This window comes from Anser cygnoides, chromosome 5 (assembly GCF_040182565.1).
Source record: "Anser cygnoides isolate HZ-2024a breed goose chromosome 5, Taihu_goose_T2T_genome, whole genome shotgun sequence".
In the NCBI taxonomy this organism is placed as follows: Eukaryota; Metazoa; Chordata; class Aves; order Anseriformes; family Anatidae; genus Anser; species Anser cygnoides.
The window spans coordinates 43772855-43796260 of record NC_089877.1 but is presented as its reverse complement, the minus strand read 5'-3'; the positions used below and the strand labels follow the sequence as shown (position 1 = coordinate 43796260).

The 23406-nt window shown below is 38.9% G+C and overlaps 1 protein-coding gene across 1 annotated transcript in view; it reads left to right on the top strand.

The window, feature by feature from the left end:
* SPTLC2 (serine palmitoyltransferase long chain base subunit 2) overlaps positions 1-23406 on the top strand; it is a 69449-nt gene that overhangs the window by 39072 nt on the left and 6971 nt on the right. The window contains exon 10 of the mRNA XM_048059756.2: positions 22942-23077. Coding sequence (XP_047915713.1) covers positions 22942-23077 — 136 coding nt within the window. The remainder of the gene's footprint in view (positions 1-22941; positions 23078-23406) is intronic.

Here is a 23406-nt window from a genome sequence, read left to right as displayed (position 1 = left end):
CCAGTTTTTCCTGGATTTTCAGCGTAAGTGCTAACACAAAGAATGTTCTTCTCGTAGTATTTTACGTTATCAGTTACTGGTAAGAGCTTACTTTGTGTAGGGTGGAACAACTTCATGTTGTTATTATCTCAAGCACATGGAACCTGTTTCGTAGTGCTCCTGATATCATTTCTTTGTGGAGCTGATTTCTGTTCAGCTTGGCAAGAAGACAGTATTCCAGTGTTTATGGCTGCCTTAGATCTGCCTTAATGGCTGGATAAGTATATTCTCAGACTAAATGTTAATACTGTTGATAAGTAATGCCCTCTCCCTAAAACTCTACAAACTGTATTCCACTGGGAGTCTTTTCCCTGAAGACTGTTCTTGTACTTTATAATTCAAGATGGGAAGAATTGCTTTGCTGTTTATCTGGACACAGTAAAGCTTGATTCTTCTTCTACAAGTTCAGTTTTGTGAAAGTCAAAACCACGTTCGAGATTGTCTACTCTGTTAAATCTCAGCAAAGAAAATAGCCCTTGGCAGCCACATGGTACAGAGTATGCTTACTGTGCAACTTCATTGCTAGAACTGTTAAACAAAACAAAGTCTTTGATTCATTTGTTCATTTTACATTGTCATTGTATCTCTTGTTTTTTCATTTTTCTCAAATTTTACAAAATCTTAGTTCAACAGGCCCATTTGAGATGCCCTCAGTATTAGCAGTGGTCTTACTGCTTACAGGAGGAAAAAGTACATTTGAAAGATGAGAGGTACTGAAATTATTTGCAAAAGGAGCAGTTCGGGTTAAATTTCTAAAAGGATAGATGAGCCACTTCAGTTATCTGTATAAATTCTTCCTAGTGTAAAGTTTTATTACCTCCTAGAAGCATCACACAGGTGTACCTTGAATAGCAAAATTTATGTATTGAATGGTGGCCAGCTCTTTCAGATGAAGCAGTGTTTTAAAGTTGTGTCCTGCAGGTCTGAAAAAGGTCAGAAGCTGATGAACTGAGTTCTGCTGAAGCAGTAACAGAGACGCTATGGGGAAGCAGGTAGAACAGTGTCTGTACAAAGAGGTGGGAGACAACGGGGAAAACACGTAGATTATCAAAGTCCTTGATGTACTCAGCGAGATTAAAGGGTTGTTCAAAGGCTGGTATAGGGGAATTTGGGAAGATCCTATCACAGAAAGATTTTTTTTCCTAAATTAGGTTGTAAATGGCTCAATGACTTCCCTTTAGGTTCAAGTGTAGGTTAACGTGTGGCAATGAGGCCTGTACAATGCATGCACATTTGTGTTTTTCCTATGATATCTGATGTGGAGTGTTTCTAGTGCCTTTTTCTTTACATCATTGTCCGTGTAGATCAGACCTGTTAAAGGTCTGAAAAGGTGGTGTGCAGTACAGCTTTTTTGTATACTTTTGGGTGAAAAATAATGTAGTTTACACTATTGCTAGTGCTGTAATATAAGTAGAGAACATCTATGCTACACGATGTAGAATAAGCTCCAGCATAACAGTAGCATGGCAGCAATACCACTAACAATATACAGCAGTACAGTAGCTTTTGTTCTCTCTGAGGTGTACAGTTCAGAAGAAAATTTATACTGCCCCACTGTAAGTGAGCTTTGAAGATAAAAGGATTTCTTAGAATGCTCTCGCTTTTGTTCTTCTAACACTTAAGCTAAAATTGAATACATGTTCCTTACTGAATGTATCTGTCATTTTGATTATAGATGTCATGCAATGTGGAAGTGGGCTGACTGGCTGTTCTTATGGCAGATATTTAGCCAGAGGTGATAGTCCATCTGGTTCTGTATGGTATTTCATGTCTTTGTGATATTTTGCAATGAGTAAAGGCAGTTAGTGATGTTAGTTTAACCTAGGTGACTACGAATTTATTTGCAACACATCCTCCTGGTTGAAAAGCATGAAGAGGCCATACCCTTGATCATCTTCTCTTGTACTATAAAGGCAAAGAGCATTTCTCATCCTGCTTGTGTTGCTGTTTAAAATCCCAAAGAATAATTAGTTTTGATACTGGCTTCCATTGTACAAAACAGTCTGCACAAAACAGATGGTAAATATAGTTAGCACTCGTTGTTGCTATGTTGTAAAGCTACTGAACAGTCTCCATGGATGTCGATTATAAACATCCTTTATATAACATGCTTTGTCAAAGCTTGCACATTCCTTAGCTTGTAAAGAAATGTGGTGTTTGTATGTGTTCCTGATGTTCTTTCTCTTGGCGACTTCAGCCATAAAGGCCTGCCAACCTATTTGTGTTCTACAAAGGTTTGATTCTGTTTCCTTCTGCCTCTTCTTCACTGATGCTTTGTCTTATTCATGAGGTTTTAAGAGCAGAGATGTGCGTTTTAAGTTCTGGTGTCCAAGGTACCAAAAGAAAGTTTTAAAATGCTTTCTTTTCTCTAGAATCCCATTAGTCTGGCAAGTTAATTTTTACTGAAACTGTAGGTTTCGTCTGTGTTTTTCTCCTCTTTACCGTAGAGGCTTCATGACTAGTTTAGAAGAACAGTCTGATCAGCAAACACGTCTCTTCCCTTTTGTCTCTGCAAGGCACAAGAATAGCTGTCAAGCAGGATATTTACAGCTGTCTTTGTAATGACCGAACGTTATTTTCATGACTATGCATTTCATATGCAACTTGTTCGTAAGTAGCGTTAATACCAGTCCCACAAATCCTTGCAGCAGTTAATATACAGAATTAGATAATTAATGTACCCAGGCAACACAAACTTAATTTCTTTGCTCTGGAGTGATAGCCCTAGTTGCATTCTTTACAATTATGGATCCATCTGAACCAATGCTTTTTGTATTCAAAATAAAGATGTCTGTAAATCATAACTATTAGAATGCAGTGAATTGCAGCTGTGTAACAAGAGTTGGTTAACAAAGTGTAATTAAACGTGAATAAACAGCTAAACAACACAATCATGGAAAAATGCTACTCTTGTGAATTATTTCACTGTGATTCACAAATTGCTTTTTAGATTCACCTGTGCAAATAAATTTACTTGCTTCAGGCAATACTGCTGTTCCGTAGCTTCATTCTGACACTAGCTGAAGGATCTGCTGAGCTAGTAGTGTGACTTTTTTTTTCTCAATTTCTCTTATAGGACAGTTACTTGATGCTGTCTGCATAGCTACTCTATTTAGTTATAATATTCTGGAAATAAGCTTTTTTCAGTAGAAATTAAGTTCCTGGAAAAGTTCTTTGTGAAAAAACGTGATGACTTACGGAGATGGAGTTAGGGTGACTCTTGACTGCCACTGGTTCCCTTCAGGAGCCCAGTCTGTCACTACAGCGTGTTATGTACAGGACTTAAACATCAGCAAAGGAGACATGGCCATGCAACCGAGTTGTTCTTCCCATGCAGTCCTTTGTATGTGAAATAACTAAGACCAAACACAAAGCTATTTAGACACTCAGACACATCCTGTCACTTTCTTGCTCTTTTTTTATGCTAAAATACTGTTGATGGATAACTTTTGATCAGTTCTATCAGACCAGGCATTATCTTGAATTTTCCTTTATGTGGAATGGAGCTTGTGTGTTTCTGACAGACGTTCACAGCAGGTGATAGGAGTTTTATTTTTTGTTTTTCTTTGCCTTGGACAAGATCAATCCTTCACCAAAGACATTCTCCTGCTTCAATCTAGATGGATTTCCTGTGAAGAGTTCACACTGAACATAAGCGAAAAACATAGGGTATTTTTCTCCATTGTGTGAACTTAAAAAGAAAAAGTTGAAAAACACTATGCAAAAGTAGACATCTATTTCTAGAGTGATTTTTGACCTGATATAACATGGTAGTTACTACTGAAAGATAAAAAAAATAATAATAATAAAAATTAAGCATATACAGGCTAAACTTGGTTCTTGTATTCTTGCAATCTTTAAGAAACCTGGTGGCACCAGCAACCTTGTCAGCAGAAAGTACTTTGACAAGTCTTTAAAAAACGTTTGTTTAATATGCATAGAAATGTCAAGATTATATTATGCTCTCCCATCTCTTGAGACTGAGTTCTTGGAATAAATACAAGTTTGTTGGCATTATGTTTGAGGATGTGTTTCTCTTACAAGGTTAACTCAGATTACTTATGGCAATATGTATCAAGTATTTGGTAATTTATGTACCTTTAAAATCTGTGTGCTGCTGATAATAAGCAATGTGAGCAATTCATTTTAGTTTGCATCCTATTTTACATAAAATAAAAGTTAGTGTAAATGTGAATGGGATCATGCTGAGTTTTTTAAACAGATCTATAGGGTTTTTTAGTGTTAATTCAGGCTTCTGCAAAGCAATTAGGATAAGATAAAACGCTGATATGTAAACTCTTCTTCTCTGCAGCCCTTGAATACTGCCTATAACTTCACATTTTTTGGCAGCCCAGGTATTTCTAGGTTTTGACAGAAGAATCTGCAGCAGAGCTTTTTGCAGAGGCGGACCTAAGGGCTGGTATATTGTACTGAATAATCCTTCCCTTTTCTTTGGCTACTCCTTTAGCAGACTTCAAAGACTGCTTGAGGTCAGCAAATCATTTCCTCTAATTATCACACAGGGAGTCTGAGACGCTAATGGCTCCGTATCCCTGGTGTGTGTCTCTATCTATATAGAAGTAAAGGGCAGCTTTTCAAATTAAGAAAAAAAGCAGCACTGTAGCCCAACTATAAAACCTTGTGAAGGTTACTGCTCCAAACCCAATGGTTCTTACTATCTTCTTTTTAAAGGCTTACAAATGTAAACATATGTTTTTTCTGAATTGTTCACAGCCAGAATAGGCTGTTGGAGTCCCTTTAGCTGTGAACTCCAGAGGACTGTATGGTGCCTTGTGGAAAGAAGTGGTCTGATTTACAAGCTCTAGATTCAGAGGGCCAATAATCTCTTTGGTAATGTGAGAGCAGATGCGTGGGAGGGGGGTACTGTTCTGGGCAGCATATCATCCAATGGTCCATATATAAGGGCAAAAAAATGCACTTGCTTCAGTGACAAATATATGGCATGTCTTGAATGCCAGGCTTACGTAGGAATTATCCTGGTATTATGACAGCTGAAATGTTTCCATATTAAATTACAAATAATCCTGTCTTTTGGCTGTACCAAAGAATTGTGTTGTTCCTATTTTGGAATAATATTTTGAATGAGAGAGATTTGAAAGAATACATTGACAAATTTTGAGAATGAGTTACCGGCTGTTCGTTGTCACAATGCTGAAAGTCTCTTTTTTTTTGAAAATTCTATTTTTATACCCATGATTTCATAAACTAGTGTGGAGCCTTTAGAAGTCTGAACTCCCCAGAGCTCTGCTAAAGTTCACTGGACTTAGCTCAGCAAAATTGCATTGTGTTATGTTTTCCTTGTTTAATTTAGTGACATCTCAATACAAATATCATTCCAACTGTGTGGCAAGAAGGACCAGGGAGTTTCAGTTAATAAAATGGATTAATTCAGTTGCTGGCTTTAGAAAATTCAGATTAATTAGGAAAGATACAGTGCAAACTGAAAGGAAGTCATAGCAAAACCTACAGCAAGACTGTTCAGACATATTTGTTGTTAGTTATTTAATATAGTGTTAATTAGAAACTGATATCACTTCTTTAGTCATTTATAGTCTTATATATAGTCATATATTTATGCAGTTCTGCCCTGGTGTAAGTGATGACATAATTAGCAGCTGATCATCTGCATAGCCTGTGCTTCTTTGCGTCCTTTTGTAACTAACATGCACTAATTAATATTGATAGTTCTGAAAATGTTTTCTTTGTATAACAATAAACTGCTTCACTTACCTTTAGCTTGATTGACTGGATTGCTTTGTTTCTGACAATGCAGTATGTACTTAACTTTTCATTACTTTCTCATTAAAATAGCTTTAATAGCAGTGGCACCACCAATGCTTTATAGCTGGCAGGGATCTCAGAAGATTTTTTTAGTAGACTGTGTGTAATACAGCAGAGCTTGAGAGAACACTATAGTACAAAACAAGAACAGTACAAATGATTCATTGTCAAGGTAAGACTACTTAGCTGGCATGTGTTGGAAAATGAACAGTGGCCCTTACCTTGTGAGCATCTGTGCATTCCCAGTATGGGCTGGCACACGATGTTGAGTGGTCTTTGGGATAGCCTGCAAAATTTTCATTGAAAGCTAATGCACAGATACAAGTAATGCTCAAACTCCAAGAAGAGTTAGTCTTCATAGAAATAGTTCTATATCTCTGTCTCTATGGAAGCTTATTACTGGTTGCCTCTGTATTATGCCCCCACTGAACGTATATATTGATGAAGACCCTACTATCCTAAGGTAAAATCACCCTTGCCTATTCATATAGAGAAGGATACAACTTTTTTCCCTGTAAAGCTTTTTGTACATGCACGTAACTGCTTCTTAGAGGAGTGAGAGATCTTGTGTTATTATCTTTTTCCCCCCTTTTTTGGTTAGTTATAGTCTTCTGGGTGGTAAGCCATCAGCCACAGACTACAGTTACTGAAGTTAGTTACATCACGTACAGAAATGTGAGTCAGTTGAGATGTGTGGAAAGTCATCAGTGTTTTTCAGGTTTTTCAGTTTTGGTATTCTTTTTCTTCTCTATTTTCCTCTCTTTTTTTGTGTCTTCTTCTAAGGCTGTAATTCATATGTAAAGTAAAACAGAATCAGAGTAGCATCCTTTAGCCAACTGCTGTAAGAAGATAAAAATACGTTGATTTGATCTTGGTTAGAGGATTGCTCAAGAGTGAGTTGGGCTAAGCCATCTTTCAATAACACTTTCAAGATATTTTGTTTGCCATCCTAGAATTAAAACTACGTGAACATTTCCATTCTGTTCTGTTACATGCAGTTCCTAGAAATGGTCAAACTTGGGCTTGCAGTTCACCTTTAATTTCCCAGGCCTGATACTTACTCTAGCTTTCCAAGATGAACAAAATGTTCTGCTCTTGTGAAGAGGATGTGTTTCTTAACCACTTCATTAAATATGTACCGTTGAAAGAAGGGGAAGCCAAAAGTCAAAATTTGGCTTGGAAGCAGACTGCTTTGAGTGTTCAGATAATTACTGCTTTTTATTTGGCAGAGTTTGAAGCTCTGGGGGCAATTTAGTATGTAATGAAATTCATCCAGTCTCTTGCATTGCTCAAAGTCAGGGTACTGTTTGGTTGTACTATAACTTGCTTAATTACACTGCAAGGTCCAGATCTCTGAGTTACTCAGGTAGAGTTGGGGTGTGTTTCCAGATGTGTCCAGTGGTGTGTTGGTCTAGAAGAGAGGGAAAGCTGTTGGTCCTTCTAGCTTCTTTTACTAGCTGGCCTTTAGTTTTGTGTTTCAGGACCTTTACTAGTCTTTCTCAAAGAATAAATGTTGCTATTCCTGCTTTAGAGATGTAATAATGCAGGGCCAGAAAGGACTGCACACCAGAGCAGTGATGATCTACTACAGTTTACTTAAATTGCTGTCTAAGTCATTGACCGCTTAATGTAGAACAGCTAACTTCCTTGTAAAACTTGTGATGGATGAAGTCTATGTGAACAGCTTTTAAAGATCATTCAAAATGCCTCTTTAGTTAAAAATAAACAAATTTTATTTTTAATTGTATGCCATCAATGTCTTCTTCCACAGGAGAATTGTGCTATGTTTTTAGCAAGTGTTCTCCTTCACTTCTGTGAGTCTAATGAATCCTGGAGCTGCACAGTAGGAGTCTGACAGACTGGAAGTTGCATTAAACAGCTTTGAGTTTTTATTGAAAACATTGTCCTTGGTTCAAAGGGAAGGTAATTATTCTGCCCCGGAATGATAGCAGCCCCTCCTTTATTGACAGCACACCATCTGGTTGTGATAAATCACATGGCCCTGACAGGCAGCAGCTTTTTGGTAGCAATGGTGACTTAAATGTTTCATGTCCAGATTCTTAGAAAATAAGAGATATATATTGTTTATGAAAATGACGTATTTCCCTGTCATTGGTCAAAAAGCTTTTGCTTCTTTTTAAGTCTCTTAAATGTACCTCTAAGGGGAAACTTCAGAAAGCAAGGTAGTGCATGGGATTTTTCAGCAGCTAATTCTTGCTGCAGGTTCAATTCCTTTTATCTGTTGAGGGAGAGCTGGAATAACTGGTGATGAAAATCTTGTGTACTTCAGGTGTAATTGGCACCACTTACTGTACTTTACCACCCAAGGACTGTTACTGTAGTTCTCACCCAGCAGTAAGGAAAGTGCAGATTATTAAAGGGTTTTTCCTCAAGGAGTGGTAGTACTTAAGCTTGTTGGTTGCTGTAGCTTCAGGGAGGTAGGTTCCTTTCCTGAAAACTTGCCAAGGAGTCAGTTTGCATCTATAAGTAAAAGTTCAGAGTGATATTAGGCAGCTTGCTAGCTAATTGGTCCTCCTGGCAGCTATTTCTGTTTCTTGCTGTCCCAGCCAAAGTGTTATTTCTTCTAACCTGCCTAATTATGTGATACATTCAGGCTCAGTTCTGTGCTCTGGCCAAAAAATATGTCTGAGCCAATGATGATTGTTAAACAGAAATGTCTGCAAGGGTCTTGGAGAGGAGAGGCAGTTTTGGTTCTCATAATATCTAAATTATAGCCCCGCTCTAAGATGGGGTTAAACACTTATGAGTGGAACATACTGAATGTGAGACTTAGTGTAGTGTCTGATGTGTTGAGAACGTTGGCTGCTCTCCACTTCCACGTTTCTTTTATTTCGGAATGTGATTCTCAATTCTTTTGCCACAAATTCTCTTCATTTGCTGTATGTGCTTTAAGTAATAATCGCAGCAACACCACGTTGAAGTTTTTTTCTTGCTGAGTTCTGTTGATACCTTTTATGAGGCTAATTGCTGCAGAGGAAAGTGTCATCAACTAGCTTTGCAAAGCATTTTAGTATTTTTTTTGCTTGGGCAAAGGTAACAGTAATAACACTCATTACTAGTTCTTACTTTCCTACCACTTCTATTTTTAGAGCTGAAGTCCTTGCAGATATATTTGCACAGTGTGGTATGAATAACATTTATCTTAGATTTAGATGTGAAGAGAAAACACTTTGAACCTGACTTTGCTATGCTTGTTATTTCTGTGGCTAAGCAGTTTGGACATTCATGTGGGGATTGGCCACAGGTTAAAATAACTGAAGCCATGTTGAGCAGTAACTAAAACTCAGTCAAGCATTTTATGCATAATGAGGAAAGTGCCCTGGCAAATTTGACTCACTCTTTGGCTGCCAGGATATATAAGAAGCGGATGTGTATTATTTTGGGGTTTGGCAGCTTGGGCCTTCACCTTTTGCAGGCAAAATACCTCAGCAGCTTCAAGCCATTTGGGCTTGATGCCTCATCTCTTATGTGCAGCATGTTGATGAGCAAAAGCTCTGCGGAGTGCTCATTATTACTAGTCTGTCAAAATTATAGGCTTGAAATTTTAACACCTCTTGTGGGAGGTGACTTAAAGTACAAGCCACAAGTACATGGAAATGAATTAACATGGGTGATTTTAGCTGTTTTCTGTGTCTAAAAAATGATAACTTTCAGATAATTTTAGGGTTTATTAAAGAGAATGAGGCAGTCAGAATTTCTGAAAACTGAAATTTGAGGGTGGTCAAACACTGGAACTAGACTGGTTGTAGAGGTTATAGAGTCTCCATCCAGGAACGTAGTCAAAGCACAACTGGGTATTGTCCTGGGCAACCTGCTATAGCTGACCCTCCTTGAGCAGGGGAGGATTGGACTAGATAAGTTCAAGACATCTCTTCCAAATCAAAGAATTCTGTGAAAAGTGAAAGTGATACCTCGCACAACGATAACACCCTTTTTTCAGCACCTTGGGGCACTTATTTTTTTATATAGGATATAATAGAGCTGTAGTGCTCTTTTTATATTCTACAAATACCTTTTCCAGTGCTGTTGGTCCATGAAGGAAAACTGCAGCGCGGATGGTTCCAGAGTAATTATCCTTGCAATTTGCAATGACACTTCTTAATGATATCAATTCCAGCTGCTTCATGGCTGTTTTATATCTGTTTGCTTGCGCATGTTTCCAAACTGTGGTGAGGGAAGATGACTTGTCCTTTGACCAGATTTCTTCTGACGGTTTTTGACAAGTCAATACTGTGTGGCAGTAGCCACCTTACTAGACATGGGCTGGCAAGGATAATTCTGCATTTCATTTCTTGCATAGGCTGTAGATATATTAGATGTATCTACATATATCTATATAGATATATTAGATACAGATCTGATTGCAAATAACTCAGTTTTTGCTCATCAAAACACAAGGAACGTCTGTTTGGAGTTGAGTGATATTCTTGTCTATTACACTTCTGTTTTGCTTACGAGGGATGTGCTAATTAGCAGGCAGGATTCAGTGGGACAACCTTATTCTGCCAAGTCTGTTTTGTGCCTGGACTCGGCCAGGTTATTACATGTCCCTAGATCAGCACATCTGGAGAAGCTGTTTGGTTACTGTCTTCTAAATCTACCCATTGGCTAGACAGGTTTCTTGCATCTGCCTTACCCACTTATGTCTTCAAGATGCCCTCCTTTGTGTTCTGTCACCCTGTAACTCTGAAGTACCAAAAGCAATCCACTGAAAATATTTCCTTTAGTAGGAAAAAAAATGTCTAAGGCAAGTTCTAATTTTCATTCCTACTGTGCTTAAGATAGGTGTCTCTTCGGTGTAAGTTTGTTTTTATGCCCTTCTACGAGGATTTCAATGCAAAGCATTCTGCGATTCATTTTCTGGTCAACTTCCTGTAGCTGAACAACTCACAGCTTTTGGTAATAGTTTCTTTCTTCCTGATGATCACAGAGTCATAGAATGGGTTGGGTTGGAAGGGACCTTAGAGACCATCTAGTTCCAACATCCCTGCCACGGGCAGGGATACCTCCCACTAGGCCCAAAGCCCCATCCAGCCTGGCCTTGTACTCCTCCAGGGATGGGGCATCCACAGCTTCTCTGGGCAGCCTGTGCCAGTGCCTCACCACCCTCACAGTGAAGAATTTCTTCCTAATGTCTAATCTCAATTTACCCTCTTTAACTTTAAAGCCATTACCCCTTTTCCTATCAATACATGCCCTTGTAAAAAGTCTCTTTCCATCTACCTTACAAGCCTGCTCTATTAAAGTTTTTTCCAAGACAGTTTATCAGTGGCTCTGGTCTATCCACAGACTGTTGGGATTAGCTACAGAAGATTCTCTCCTAGTAGCAGAAGCATAATTGAGTAAAATATTCTGACATATCCTGAGCCAACTAAAACTGTCTTTCTGATGCCTGTAGGTCAGTCACCTCATGTTTGTTGCAACTTCGTCGAAATCACTGCCACTGATGCAGCATCTGGTAACGATGCTACACTTGATAAAGCAGCCCTATGTTCACATCTTAGTGATTCAGACCCACTGCTGGCTAATTGTAATGGCAGGGAGTGCGTTGTCTTCTACTTTGTAGATTTGTAGACATACTGTTTTTGAGGAATGTAAATGCTTGAGGATGTGTTGTTCTCATGCATAACTTCCCTTTGAGTCCTTAACTGTAGAATTTGATAAGATACTAAAAGATTATAGAGAACATGTATTAGACTGAACATTAACTTCATTTCAGTTACACTGGGAAGATGCAGGTTGCTATATAGCTGTGCTTACTGTAAAGACAAAGTATAACAGTTGATTACCAATAATGTTGGTGTACCCAGAAGATCAAATATACATGCAGACTAAGTAAAGAATTTGGTTGTTAGTAAAACATTTTCCTTCTTGTAACTTAACAAATTTCAACATGCAAAACCTTTTCAGCCTCTTGCTTCAGGTAGAGCCTTGGTATATGAGACGCCTTCCACTGCCATGGAAAGGAGCTATGAAGTAGATGGGATATACTTTTAAACACTGGTGTATCTAGTTCATCTTATGTGCAGAAATGATATGTACTGTTGGGGGTGGTAGACAGCCCATAAGTGGTTAATAAGTGTGAATCCTGATCTGTCACATGGTAGTGGTAGAAATTCACAGCTGGAGTTTATGCCCATGTTACTTTTCTAGCCCAAAAGCCCTGTTAGTCATTGCTGCTTTTTGTTGGCTGTTCATTTGTATAAAAATGGTACTGAGTTGAGTCTAGGCAAAAAGATTTTTAATCTCACTTTAATGATAATCTCACTTTGATGGCTAAAGGTTAATAATTTTCAAGTTTTGTGTTTCTAATGGAACTTATTCCTTTTGTGTCTATTAGTGAATGTTTTGTTTATGCTGTTCTTAAGTTGGTGGTTTGAGGAGCCAGCTCTGGCCAGGTTTGAGGCAGGATGGTCTGTTAACCCATCTTGTTTTTGTGGGTCTGGCATCAGTCATGTTGTACTGACTTACTCTCCGTTGCTTAAAGCCTGAATTTTCAGGCTCTTATAAAAGGGATTTTCTTGTAGAAAAGTGCTCCCCTGTAGTTTGGCAAACGTTGCCTAAATTAAATCAATTGCTTTTTAATACTGCTGTTACTTAACTCCTTAAAGTGTTTATTCATGCTGGACTCTTAAGTGTATATCTTGCTTCAAAGTGTCTCTGCTCAGATAATAAAGCCTGCTGTTTGAGGCAAAAGATGAATAATAATCGTCAAAATAGACATAATATTGTCATGGCTGTACATGGGCGAGTGGCCACTTTAGCTGATTTTATTGGCTTGTTGTTTTGTAGCACCTTTTTGTCATATCTCTGAAAACCTTGCATGTGAGCTAAGACCACGTGGTTGCTGCTGTACAGAGATAGACTGTTCTAAAGAACTTACAGTTTAAGTGATACACAGATCAGGGAAGTATGAAGAAATCAGACTTAAGAAAATGAATAGAAACACTATCCGGCTAAAAAAAATAACCAAACAGAAAATACTTCCTTATGATGTTTTGAGTGCATGTGCAACCTGCTCAGTCAGGCTCCTTTGTTATCACCAATGTAGAGTTTCTGGGAAACTGGGGAAGTGCCTCCATTACACATCACCAAAGTTCTTTTAAAATGTGTTTAAGTCCATGTATTTTAAATTGAAGTTCTTTACCGGATCAAATTTTTCCATTCTCATTAACAGACATGATCTGTTCATGGTGAGAACTGCATCTCTTTATGATGAAGTTTGTGGTGCGAACAGGCTGCCTTGGAGTTCTCTGAATGCAGCCGAGAGTTACAGGCAAAATCGGAAAGTGCAAATATAAAAATATTCCTCTGGGCTTTTGAATATGCCAAAGGCTTCAATCTCACCAGTATATATAAACTCAATGAGTACACAATACATGCACCCAGCTGTTTTTTGTCATGCATTTAAACTCCACTGGAACTGTTTAGCTTAATAGCAAATGCAGTGACAGATACTTAGCATTAGCATAAATTTTGTTTTTTCAGAGACCTTTCAATGCCAAGAACATCAGCCATCATTTTTTTTCTCCTTTTTCCATTTCTTAATCTCTTTGGCTTCACCAGTGTGTTTTTTTCTTTTAAATCAGATTTAACTGTTTTCTCCTCTCCTTTAAAGGACAGAGCATTTCGCCATCACCTCTGCATTGGCTCCATACTCGGCGCACTCATGTAATCCAGGCAAATCCCCTGCATACAATCTTGTTACAAAACCATAGTCATGGGGTTAACTTGGAATGGTCACGAGCCAAGCCCTTCACTGCTTCTCCTAAAATAAATTGCTGCTAATGCTGCTGCCATGTGGCCAACAAACATGAGCTCACAGCAGTCTTTTGATTTCCTATTTCATGCTTTCAAGTGTGCTGGCTCTTAAACAAGGCTTCTCCTCCCACATTATTTGTAGTTTATCTCCTGAGTGGTGAACTTGGGAAGCATGCAAGTGTGTCAGAAGAATAAATAACTTGACTCAGCTGTCCACCCCAGTTAGCAGTTCCCTAGTGCTCGCATCGTCTCCTGGCTGCATTAAGCGTGGCTCTACCGTGGTGTGCTGGAGATGTGGTGGAGGTTTGGGGGAGTGCTTCCTGGCAGGCTGCTCAGGACACAGCTGCAGGACCTGAGCATGGCTCCAGGCTCCCTTTATGTAGCAGTGGCCCCTAGTGGAGGCTGCTCGGGCTCTTCCCGTAAAGCCCAGTTCCCATTTCTAAGTTGCTTTTAAACCTGAATCACCCAGCAGAGCTGTGGAAAAATCCAGGGAGTTGCTTCTCTCTTCTGGCCTTCTTTGCTAAAAACTAGAGTTTGAGCTATTAAACAGTAATGCACGTTGTAGCACTGGATTAAAGGATGATGCTAATTACTTCCTTTTCAAAGTTCCTCATAGTTTTCCCAGGTTCTCTTGGCATTTGCCTGTGTGAACCGATGCTTTATAAAGCAAATCTGTGGGAATATAGCATTGTGACTACCCCATTTTAATGTGTCTCTGTGCGATCTCAGATTGCGTAGTATAATTGTGTATTATACTTCCTGTAGATCTGTAATGAAAATCTTCAGACATCGTCTGAAGCGAAGGATGTGGACTTCTTATTGCAAATATTGGCAGCATGCAGTGTTTGTGAGTGCGTATTCAGAGGAAACAGGTTGATATGTGTGGAGCCACCTTGTCCCTGGAACTTAAACAACGAGATAGGAAAAGTATGTTGAAAGATATGAAACCCGTGCGTATGTATAATGAAGCTTTCACTCTAACTCCTTTTCATTAGCTTTTATAGTATAATCTCTCAGTAGAAACCAGTGAAAATGTTGGTTTCAGGGGGCTGAAAAACAGACTAGATTGCTGTAGGGGGGCGACCTTTCTGGCTCTGTGTAGGTGAGGGCCTCTGGCGGGATTGTCCGTGTGAATCGGTCTTGGTTTCCCACTTTCTGCCCTGGGATGTGAGTGCATGTTACAAGTCATCTTTCTGACAGGTTATGTTACAAGTCTCTTAAAATCAATTCTAGCAGATACTGTGATCACAGGTCCTTAAACATCTATTACAGCATTTTAACAACATCACACTTCGTGCAACTTTTGCTTGGAAGATAAAAGTGGCATTTAATCAGTATTGAACTGGATTTTTGCTCAGTGTTCCAGTGTTCTTTACTTTAAAATCTCACTCTCCTTCCTCTAGCTTTCACCTTACTGGCTGTAGCACTCCAATAGGTACTACCTTGTTTTGAATCTAACCCACGTTCCCAGTCACATGTTCTTAACTCACGCTTGTCCTTTCTACCACTTGGCAAATCTAAAAACATTTTGCTCTTTGTTTCATTGTGCAAATGTTACCTCAAGTCATGCTTGACTTGCGTTTTTCAGAAGCATTGAAGAGGGAGTTTTCTATACCTTCCATGAAAAATATGTTCATTGCAGGGAAAAAAAATGCCTTTATGCCTACTTAAAAAGTTGTCTGTTGTGTGTTAGAATGATGAGGTATTTACAACTACAGTGTCCAGAAAACAACTTGAATTATTATGTTGATGTTGCAAGAGATCTTCATAAACCCTTGGAAAGCAACTTAGCTTCTGAAAGCTTAGTGGAGAATCTGTTAAATCAGCAGAAGAATATTGAATTCCTGGTTGAGATTTGAAAAATGCTTGTTTCCAAAACAGAGTATGCTGAATTATGTCTTCCACTGCAACAGCCAACCAAAAGACAGAAATGTAGGAATAATAAACAGAATGGAAGTATAAGCCTTTGTAAAAACAAGGGGATTTTAATGTGGAAAAATTTACAAGCTTGAATATATTATAGCATCACTCTGATTTGAAGAAACAAACTTCTGGAGAATGATATATGTAACCAAGTTTTCATCACCAGCTTACTTTGATTTAAATAGTTCCAAATGTCAGAAGCCACAGGCTTTCTGAATTAGAAATTATCACTTTTTCTTCTGTCTGGCCCTTTGATAGAAGCATATAGGGAGAAGAGCCTCTATGCTAATGAAATAATGCTCTGTCTTCAGTCATTGATGCTGATGCTCCCAGGAAAACAAACAAGGAATGCTGCAACCTGATCCATGTCCTTTCCATGTAGCATGTTTGGCCACCTTATCTCTTGTTTGGGGAGCAGGACATGATGGTATCGCTTTGTTCTGTCTTCATAATGGATTGTGGCTTTTTTCTGTTTTCAGCAATGGCTGGACATCCTACTATTTTTTGTGATCTTTAAATGTACAGATCTGGTAAAAATGTTAGTAAGATGCATAGTCAAAGATTTCCATATAACTGGGTTGTAGGTTAGCCATGTCATTTTGGAATGATGGTGGGTGCTGCAGAACATACCCTTCTGCTAGTTCTTTTTATTCCATGCAAGGACGTGGAGGCTCCATTGTTACTAACAACAGTCAGTAAACGTTACTGCTCGGGTTATAAAATGCTTTTCAGTGGTGTTTCCTGAAGGAGGTTGAGATCTGCTTCTTTGTTTTTTGACACGTGTACACACGTTTCCCCTCCCCAGCTACCATAATCTGCACAAGTACTGTTATTTGACTGAGTGTTACCTTTTAGTTAGCTTATTTTATTTTTGTTAAGAGATCAGAAAATAGAATTGTTTAATCTTGGGAAAACATTTATACATGGGAGCAAAGTTTTATTAAATTCCCTAGCTTGTGGCCATCAGGAGAAGAGGAGGATAAGAAGCCAGCCCAGGTAGAGTCCTGCAGAATCAGTAGACCTCCTAGCAAAGTACTCCTGCTGAGGTCATTCTTACATAAGTAAAGCTGTGGTATTTTTTTCAGGGTAAACTTACTCTGGGGTAAACCCCTTCCTTGACTGAAATAAGCTATACGAAGAGAAGTGATTGGGCTGCAAATCAGGGATGGTCCATCTGTCAGTACGTGGCTTAGTGCTTCTCACCTCCAACACCTCTGCACTAGCAAGAGTTTATAAGGTGGGACGAGCTTGAAAAATATGAAACAAATTACTGTAGAGATTGAAAGTAACTCCTGTGCTAAGAATTAATGGAGTATTTCCATCTCAGAGACCTTACAGATTTGATATCAAGATTAATGTGCCCTAATCTTTACTTCTAGCTGGTAACTTAAAAGTTGTCCTTAATATGCTGCAGCCAATCTTCTTAATAAAACATATTTCTTGTTAGACACATACTGATTTTTATTAGAGGCAGTGTGCTATTATCAGAGTTGCATCATCACAGGTTTTCAGAGAAATCTTAGAAATATCTGCTAGTAAATGTTTGAATTTTGTTGCTCACATAACAGAAACTGGAACTGAGAACATTCCGTTATATTACAGCTTGAGCAGTTACAGCAAAACTGAGTACTTGGGGCAATAAATATCACAAGTGGGATGATTATGCATGTAATGAATAGCAGTCTGTTCATATCAAGAGTTTTCTTTTATTCCAAGTTTTCCATTAAATCATTAAAACTGAAGATGTTAGCTGCCACCGGTATGTAAGATAAAGGCATGAAACTGCTCATCTTAACCTTGACAGCGTTGGCAACAAAAAAAAATGGGTTGAATTAAAACTGCAAGATGAAAACTGCGTTGGAGAGCTATAAAATTAGTTAATGAACAAGTGTATAGTAATTTTGTGATAGCTATCTAATGTGACACTTTCCATTGAACAGGTATCTGTTCACTAATTAGCACTGTACTGCAGCTTGAGCATACAAATGCATTTCACTGCTCAGGAACCATTTTTAAAGATGACCTGCTATGTTGCTTTGAAGCCTCTGTAACTAGAGTTGATTCAAGATTTAAACATTTAGCTTCTCTTGTATTCCTCCAAGTATCTGTGTTTTAGATCCAGGTGACAGCGATCCCTAGTGTGACAAGAGAATAAAATCCCACTTGTAGGGTTTTTGTTTATTTTTCCCCAACTGAAGTTGGTTTGCCTCTCTAAGAGTTCTGTGTCAGTTGGTAGGCAGTTTGTATACAACATGCCTTTTTATTTCTCAAGAAGCCTTGCTGATTAAGTGTTGCATTGTCTAGAAGGACAGATTTGTGATTGCTTTCCCATTACTGCTTTGAGATCACAAGAAGGGGGAAAAACAAATACATCCTAATTGAACTAAATTTTCTCTCGAGTCCAATACCATCTATGATAGCTGATTTGTCAGCCTTAAGAGATGACAGGAACAATACAAATAGTAGATCTTTGTTAGCAGAGTCTTTTCCACAAATGCTAGGGCAGCTTTGTTCTTTGTAGAGATGATTTTTAGTGTGAAATAGAGAAGTTGCTCCGATCTAAGTGATTCCCCCCCAAGAATATATTCATCCTGGCCATGCAAAAAAAAAAAAAAAATAGTTTCTGGGCAATTTTCATTGAACTGCATTTTGCTAAATAAGAGCTGTCTTGTATACTTGTACAAATCCTTGCAGTATTTGGCTGTCTAGTGTAAGCATGAATTTCTGTGTGAAGGGCAGTGTGGCTGAATGAATATTTAGCCATCTCTGTTCATCTGTCTCACTGGTAAAGCACCCATTGCAAGAACAGTTCAGGTTTGGTGTGGGGGAATGTGCAACCATCTTTTTTTATTCTGCAGATAACTAAGGTAAGTATCAATTTAATTTCTGCTTTAAAATTCTTGAATAAATCCTTTCTTAAATCTCTCCTAGATTCTGTTTCCACTGTAACTTATGTTTGTTTGAGTGATAGGACCTTTAAAGCAGAGGCAGTCACAAGTGATGATGTATCATTCTTCTCACCTGTAGGACTCTATCCTGGCAAAGGTCCTGATTTTCTTCCCATGTGGCTTTAGATTCATAATTGAGTGCTTTCTCTAGAGTGGATTTTTTCCCCTGGAAGACACTAGCTGTATTGTTTTAATATTATTGCTTGACTCCTTATGTATTTGTAAGATGTAATATGTCGCTCTTCGTTTATTGTAAAATACCCGAAAAGAATAGATAAACTGTCCCTCAGCACAAATCCAGAAACACCGTCATTTGAAGCTTGCTTAGAAGTGGGCAAAAATTGCTATTCATATTGGAGGTATGTGCTAAATATTTGAAGAATGATGAAAATGCTACAGTCATTAAGCCATTACCCACTGTATTGGTCCAGCTTGGAGTATTGAACCCTTCTGCTGCAGAAGCTCTAAAAGCCTGAGGTAACTGCACTTGACAGAATGGGCAAGTAATTTGCTTAGAGTTTATAAATGCAAAAGCATCTATCTGGCATTCTTGGCCACGAAGAGTTGATGATAACCATGGTGTTATGGGCAGTGCAAAGGTCTGAGAGGAGTTCTTGGTAGCTTTCTCCGCAAAGCTGCTGCTGATGCAGGAGTTGATGCTTGTTTACTAGCACTTGGGATAGGAGGGCTGCAACTCTGCACCGAGTCTGCTGTGCTTCTGCACTTACGTGTAAGGCAAAATGTTGGTATGGAAGTGAGCCAAGTCAGTTTAAAGTGACTGTTGTCATCGTGGACTGGTATAAGGCTGTGTCAAGTAAAAACACATTCCTCTTCTGTCAGCTACAAATACTGAGCTCATCTTAGCTACCCAAGCAGAGGCAATTACTGCATTTCTTTGTTCTTGCTTCGTTCTCTGCTGAATCCACACAACTATAGCTCTGAGCTGAGGGCTGTAAAGGGAGAGTTTCTCCCCCTTAGTTGGCGTGTGACCCTTACTTCTGATACCACGGCAGCACGTGCTTTAGGGGATAAATGTGGGCTTTAGATTAAATGATGTCCTGGCTGCTACAAGCAAGAAAGTGTTTTACTCAGTTGTAAGAGCAATCTTGTTATGACTGCAGTAAACTTGTAAAAGGGTACAGAAGCAGAGGATAAGTTATTAATTAATACTCCAATTCCAGCAAAGGTCTGTCAGTAGCTGGTTTAAGCTATTTACGGGGCCCATAAGGGACTTCAGATCAGTTGCTGTGATAAGGGGTTCTAGTTTTCTAGCCTTTTGAAGAATTCAGTTCCAGTAATCCTCCCTTTCTTCCCTCCCTGAAGGTCATCACATTCCAGTTTCCTAGATTAAAGGATGTTACCAGAATTGTTGCACAACTCCTATTTGAGAACAATTGGCAGGGTGGTGTCTGAGCAAGCCTTCTTTGAGTGGTCTTAAAATGAAGCTGCGTACTGCCAAGAAAGCCAGATGCTGGAAGAGTGTTGCAGTCCTGGCAGTCTCTCTAGGCCTTCAGTTGAGCAGACGTGGACAGAGCTCTGAGCTTCAGAAAATACTTGGGCTGGGAACGGATTTTGAAGTCCTGTTTGAATGCTTGAACACGGTTTGGGTAGGAGTGGGATTAGTGGTACTGGTTACCTCGTCACTGCTGTCTCAGAGCACTGCTTGCTTCAACTTTGTGGTCACAGACCCACGGCTAAAATTGTAGTAGCAATGAACAGCCTGCTACACCTTTGTGCATCAGTGAGGCTGAACCAGCACATCTTAACAGATCTTAAGACTGGGTGCATGCTTTTTGCCTAATATTGTAAATCCTACTTAAATAGCATGTGGCATCACTCTTCAAGTGCAGGATTTTATATTGGATTAGGAGACGAAATACACTGACATGCAGAGGAGAGGAGCTGAACGCAGTACAGGGAGAAAGGAAAGTGCAGGGGAAGGAACCTTTGCCAGGTTCTTGTTCAATACCTGGGTGCTTTGCTTACCTACAGCTACAGCTCTTTTTCAGAAGGTGGTAGTGACGCGTTATAGGTAGTGAGAAGACACCACTAAATACACTTTCAAGTTCTCAGTAATACTGCTGTAGCCGTGGTGGCAAGTTTTTAGAGAGGTAATTATTTCATTAAACTGACAGATGATTCTGGAGCAGAGTAAACGCTGACAAGCTTTTGAGACCACAAACCTGAAGATTGTAAGCATCTTCCACATCTATTGGTTGCTGTAATAGGTGTTTGTGTGTGTAGGGAACTGAGAGATTTGCACATGAAACTTGTTTACATCTCAAAGCACCCTTCAATCTGTAAGGACAAATCTAGAATCATAAACTCTTTTTATGGGAAAAAGTTTACGGAAGACTGTGAACCAGTTGCCAACTACAAATTAAGGTTGTTCTTTAATCTTTAGCCTGGAAGGCTCCCAGCAATTTGGAAAATGGTGTGAGTATATAGAGGGGAAAACTATAAAGGTGCAGAAGTTTCTTCTCCTGCTTGATACGCTGTAAACTTCCTGCTGTGTGGTATGGGAGGATCTGCATCCCTGGCTGTGGGAGAGGGGCAGATCACAGCAGCAATACCCAGCCGTGTTCATTACCTTACCACTCCTGCAGCGGTGAAATTTCATGTTTATTTTGATGGGATTATAAATCACTGACCTGGAATGTTGTCAAAAGTTGTGCATTTTTGTGTAGGAACAAGTGGATGCAGCTTTCTCAGAAGGTACCATGGTACCTTTTTATTCCCCCTGATTGTAGATAGCTCTTTCCAGCTGTTCTTGGGCATCTGTGTTTTTATTGATTGCCTGAATGTTAGAAATGCAAGAAGTGACATTTGGTCTGCTATCTCTGGTCTCCTGGAGTAGGTTGAAGATTTTTGTTTGGTTTTTTCACCTCATTTTGCAGGCTGGCTTATTTAAATAACCAAGTAATTGGTTTGAAAACATAGAGAAAAAGCTGGGTCTCAGCTAGAGGATCTGATCTAATGTGAGCCAGATCCAAAATAAGTTTTGTAAGCACAAAATGCATTTGTGTTTTACTGAAATCTTGCTGTTTTGGGGGGAAGAGGAATTAAGATTCTGCAGAAACTCTGGGGGATAAAAGATTAAGAAATAAAGCTGTTAATGGAGGAGAAGAGATGTTTCAAATGGCAGCGAGTACAATTAAAAATACCAGTTCCTGCCCACTAATGAAGGGCCAAGTTTTGCAAACAGGTTTCATTATTTTTTTCCTTATGCTTTGCCTTTGATGGGATTTTGCCTTTGATTGCATGGTTGTGGGTGGAATGTCTGATACTCTTGGCTACAAAAACCGTATAGGTTCTTAAAACTACATTTGTTCTGGCCTGGAGCATAGCTATGTGGGTGTGGATGTCTCTGAGGCCTGGCGTTCCTTTTGGGTAATCACCTTATGTTAGCTACGACTTTAAAGGGAGACTATTAATATCTAGCAGCCAACTTCACTATGTGGCATATATCAGCACTGGAAGATTTAGTGCTTTGGTATATGAATTACTCATTTAGTGAAGGCTGTGTCTGGATGATCAGTTATCCAAAAATATACTCTGTGGACCAGAGACAAGCAATTATAAATGTTACCTACTTATCATAGTCTTATGGCAGTGTTTTATGTCTTAAACACATTACAATATTAGTTAATCAGAAATGCATCATTGCATTCATCTACTTAGGTGAGAATATGTGGATCTTTTAAAATTTAACTGATAAATAGGTTGTCCAATGCATATCTGGGTAGCTGGAGTATTTAAATTATACCAGCAATCCAATGTTCTGTGTACTAATTTTGCCAAATGTCAAAAAAAAAAAAAAAATAGGCTGAACACATGATAAATTGACTGCTGTTGCTTGTGCAAAGTGATCTGGATTATCAGAGGTAATCTGTTTAAATTAAACCCAGCTCACTTTCACTGAGAAAGGTTAGAGAGCAGCCACATGATCAGTTCAGCAAGCAGATTCAGGTGGAAAATGGTAAATTCCATCAGTGCAGGCAGGCAGGATAATACGTAGTGAAGAGCTTGAGCTGATACGTGTTCAGTAACTATTCCAAGTGTAAGCAAACTCTTCTTCGACGTGCAGTTATCAGTGAATTTTGAGCAAATTTTGCAGCTTGCTTAAAAGCAGGCTTCTATATCATTTTGTCAGATTTGTATCTCTTGATACAATTCTGATGCAAACAAACTAGGGAGTTCTTGGATTTGACAATTATGCTTGTCCATTACGCATGTCTTAGTCCATTCAGCTACAGCCTTATCTGAAAATGAGTAATTAATCTTGATTACATGAGAAAAATAGATGAGAATTCAGTTTGTTCTAACTTTAACACTTCCATAAGCACAAATGATACATTCATAGTCTGTAGTGTAGCTAGAGGTCTTGTGCTGCAATTACACATGTGATTTAGGACTGTTGTGTTCATGATCTTAATTTCTTTTCTAGGGAAAGAGTGTGTGCAGCAGCTAGCAGAGAACACAAGGTATTTCAGGAGACGACTGAAAGAGATGGGCTTTATCATCTATGGAAATGAAGATTCCCCTGTTGTGCCTCTGATGCTGTACATGCCAGCAAAAATTGGGTAGGTTTAACAGGGTAACTTCTCATCCATCTACTTTAAAGCTAGGATGCTAAAAGAATATTAAGACTTCTGTAAATGTAAGGGAAGACTGTTCTGTTTTTTACTTCTGTGACCATTACTAAGTTTTGTAAAACATAGGAACTTCCTATAAGTGATCTGGATAAAACTGGGGCTTGTAGCTTGGGGCTGCGGGAGAGCACTTCAGAGAAGCAATTTTTAAAACGTGACATGCAGTAGTAAAGCTTTCATCTTATTTATGTGTAAAGTGCATATATGCACTAAAGAGAAGCCAGAATTGATTGGAAATTCATATAAGAATGTTAGTGGAA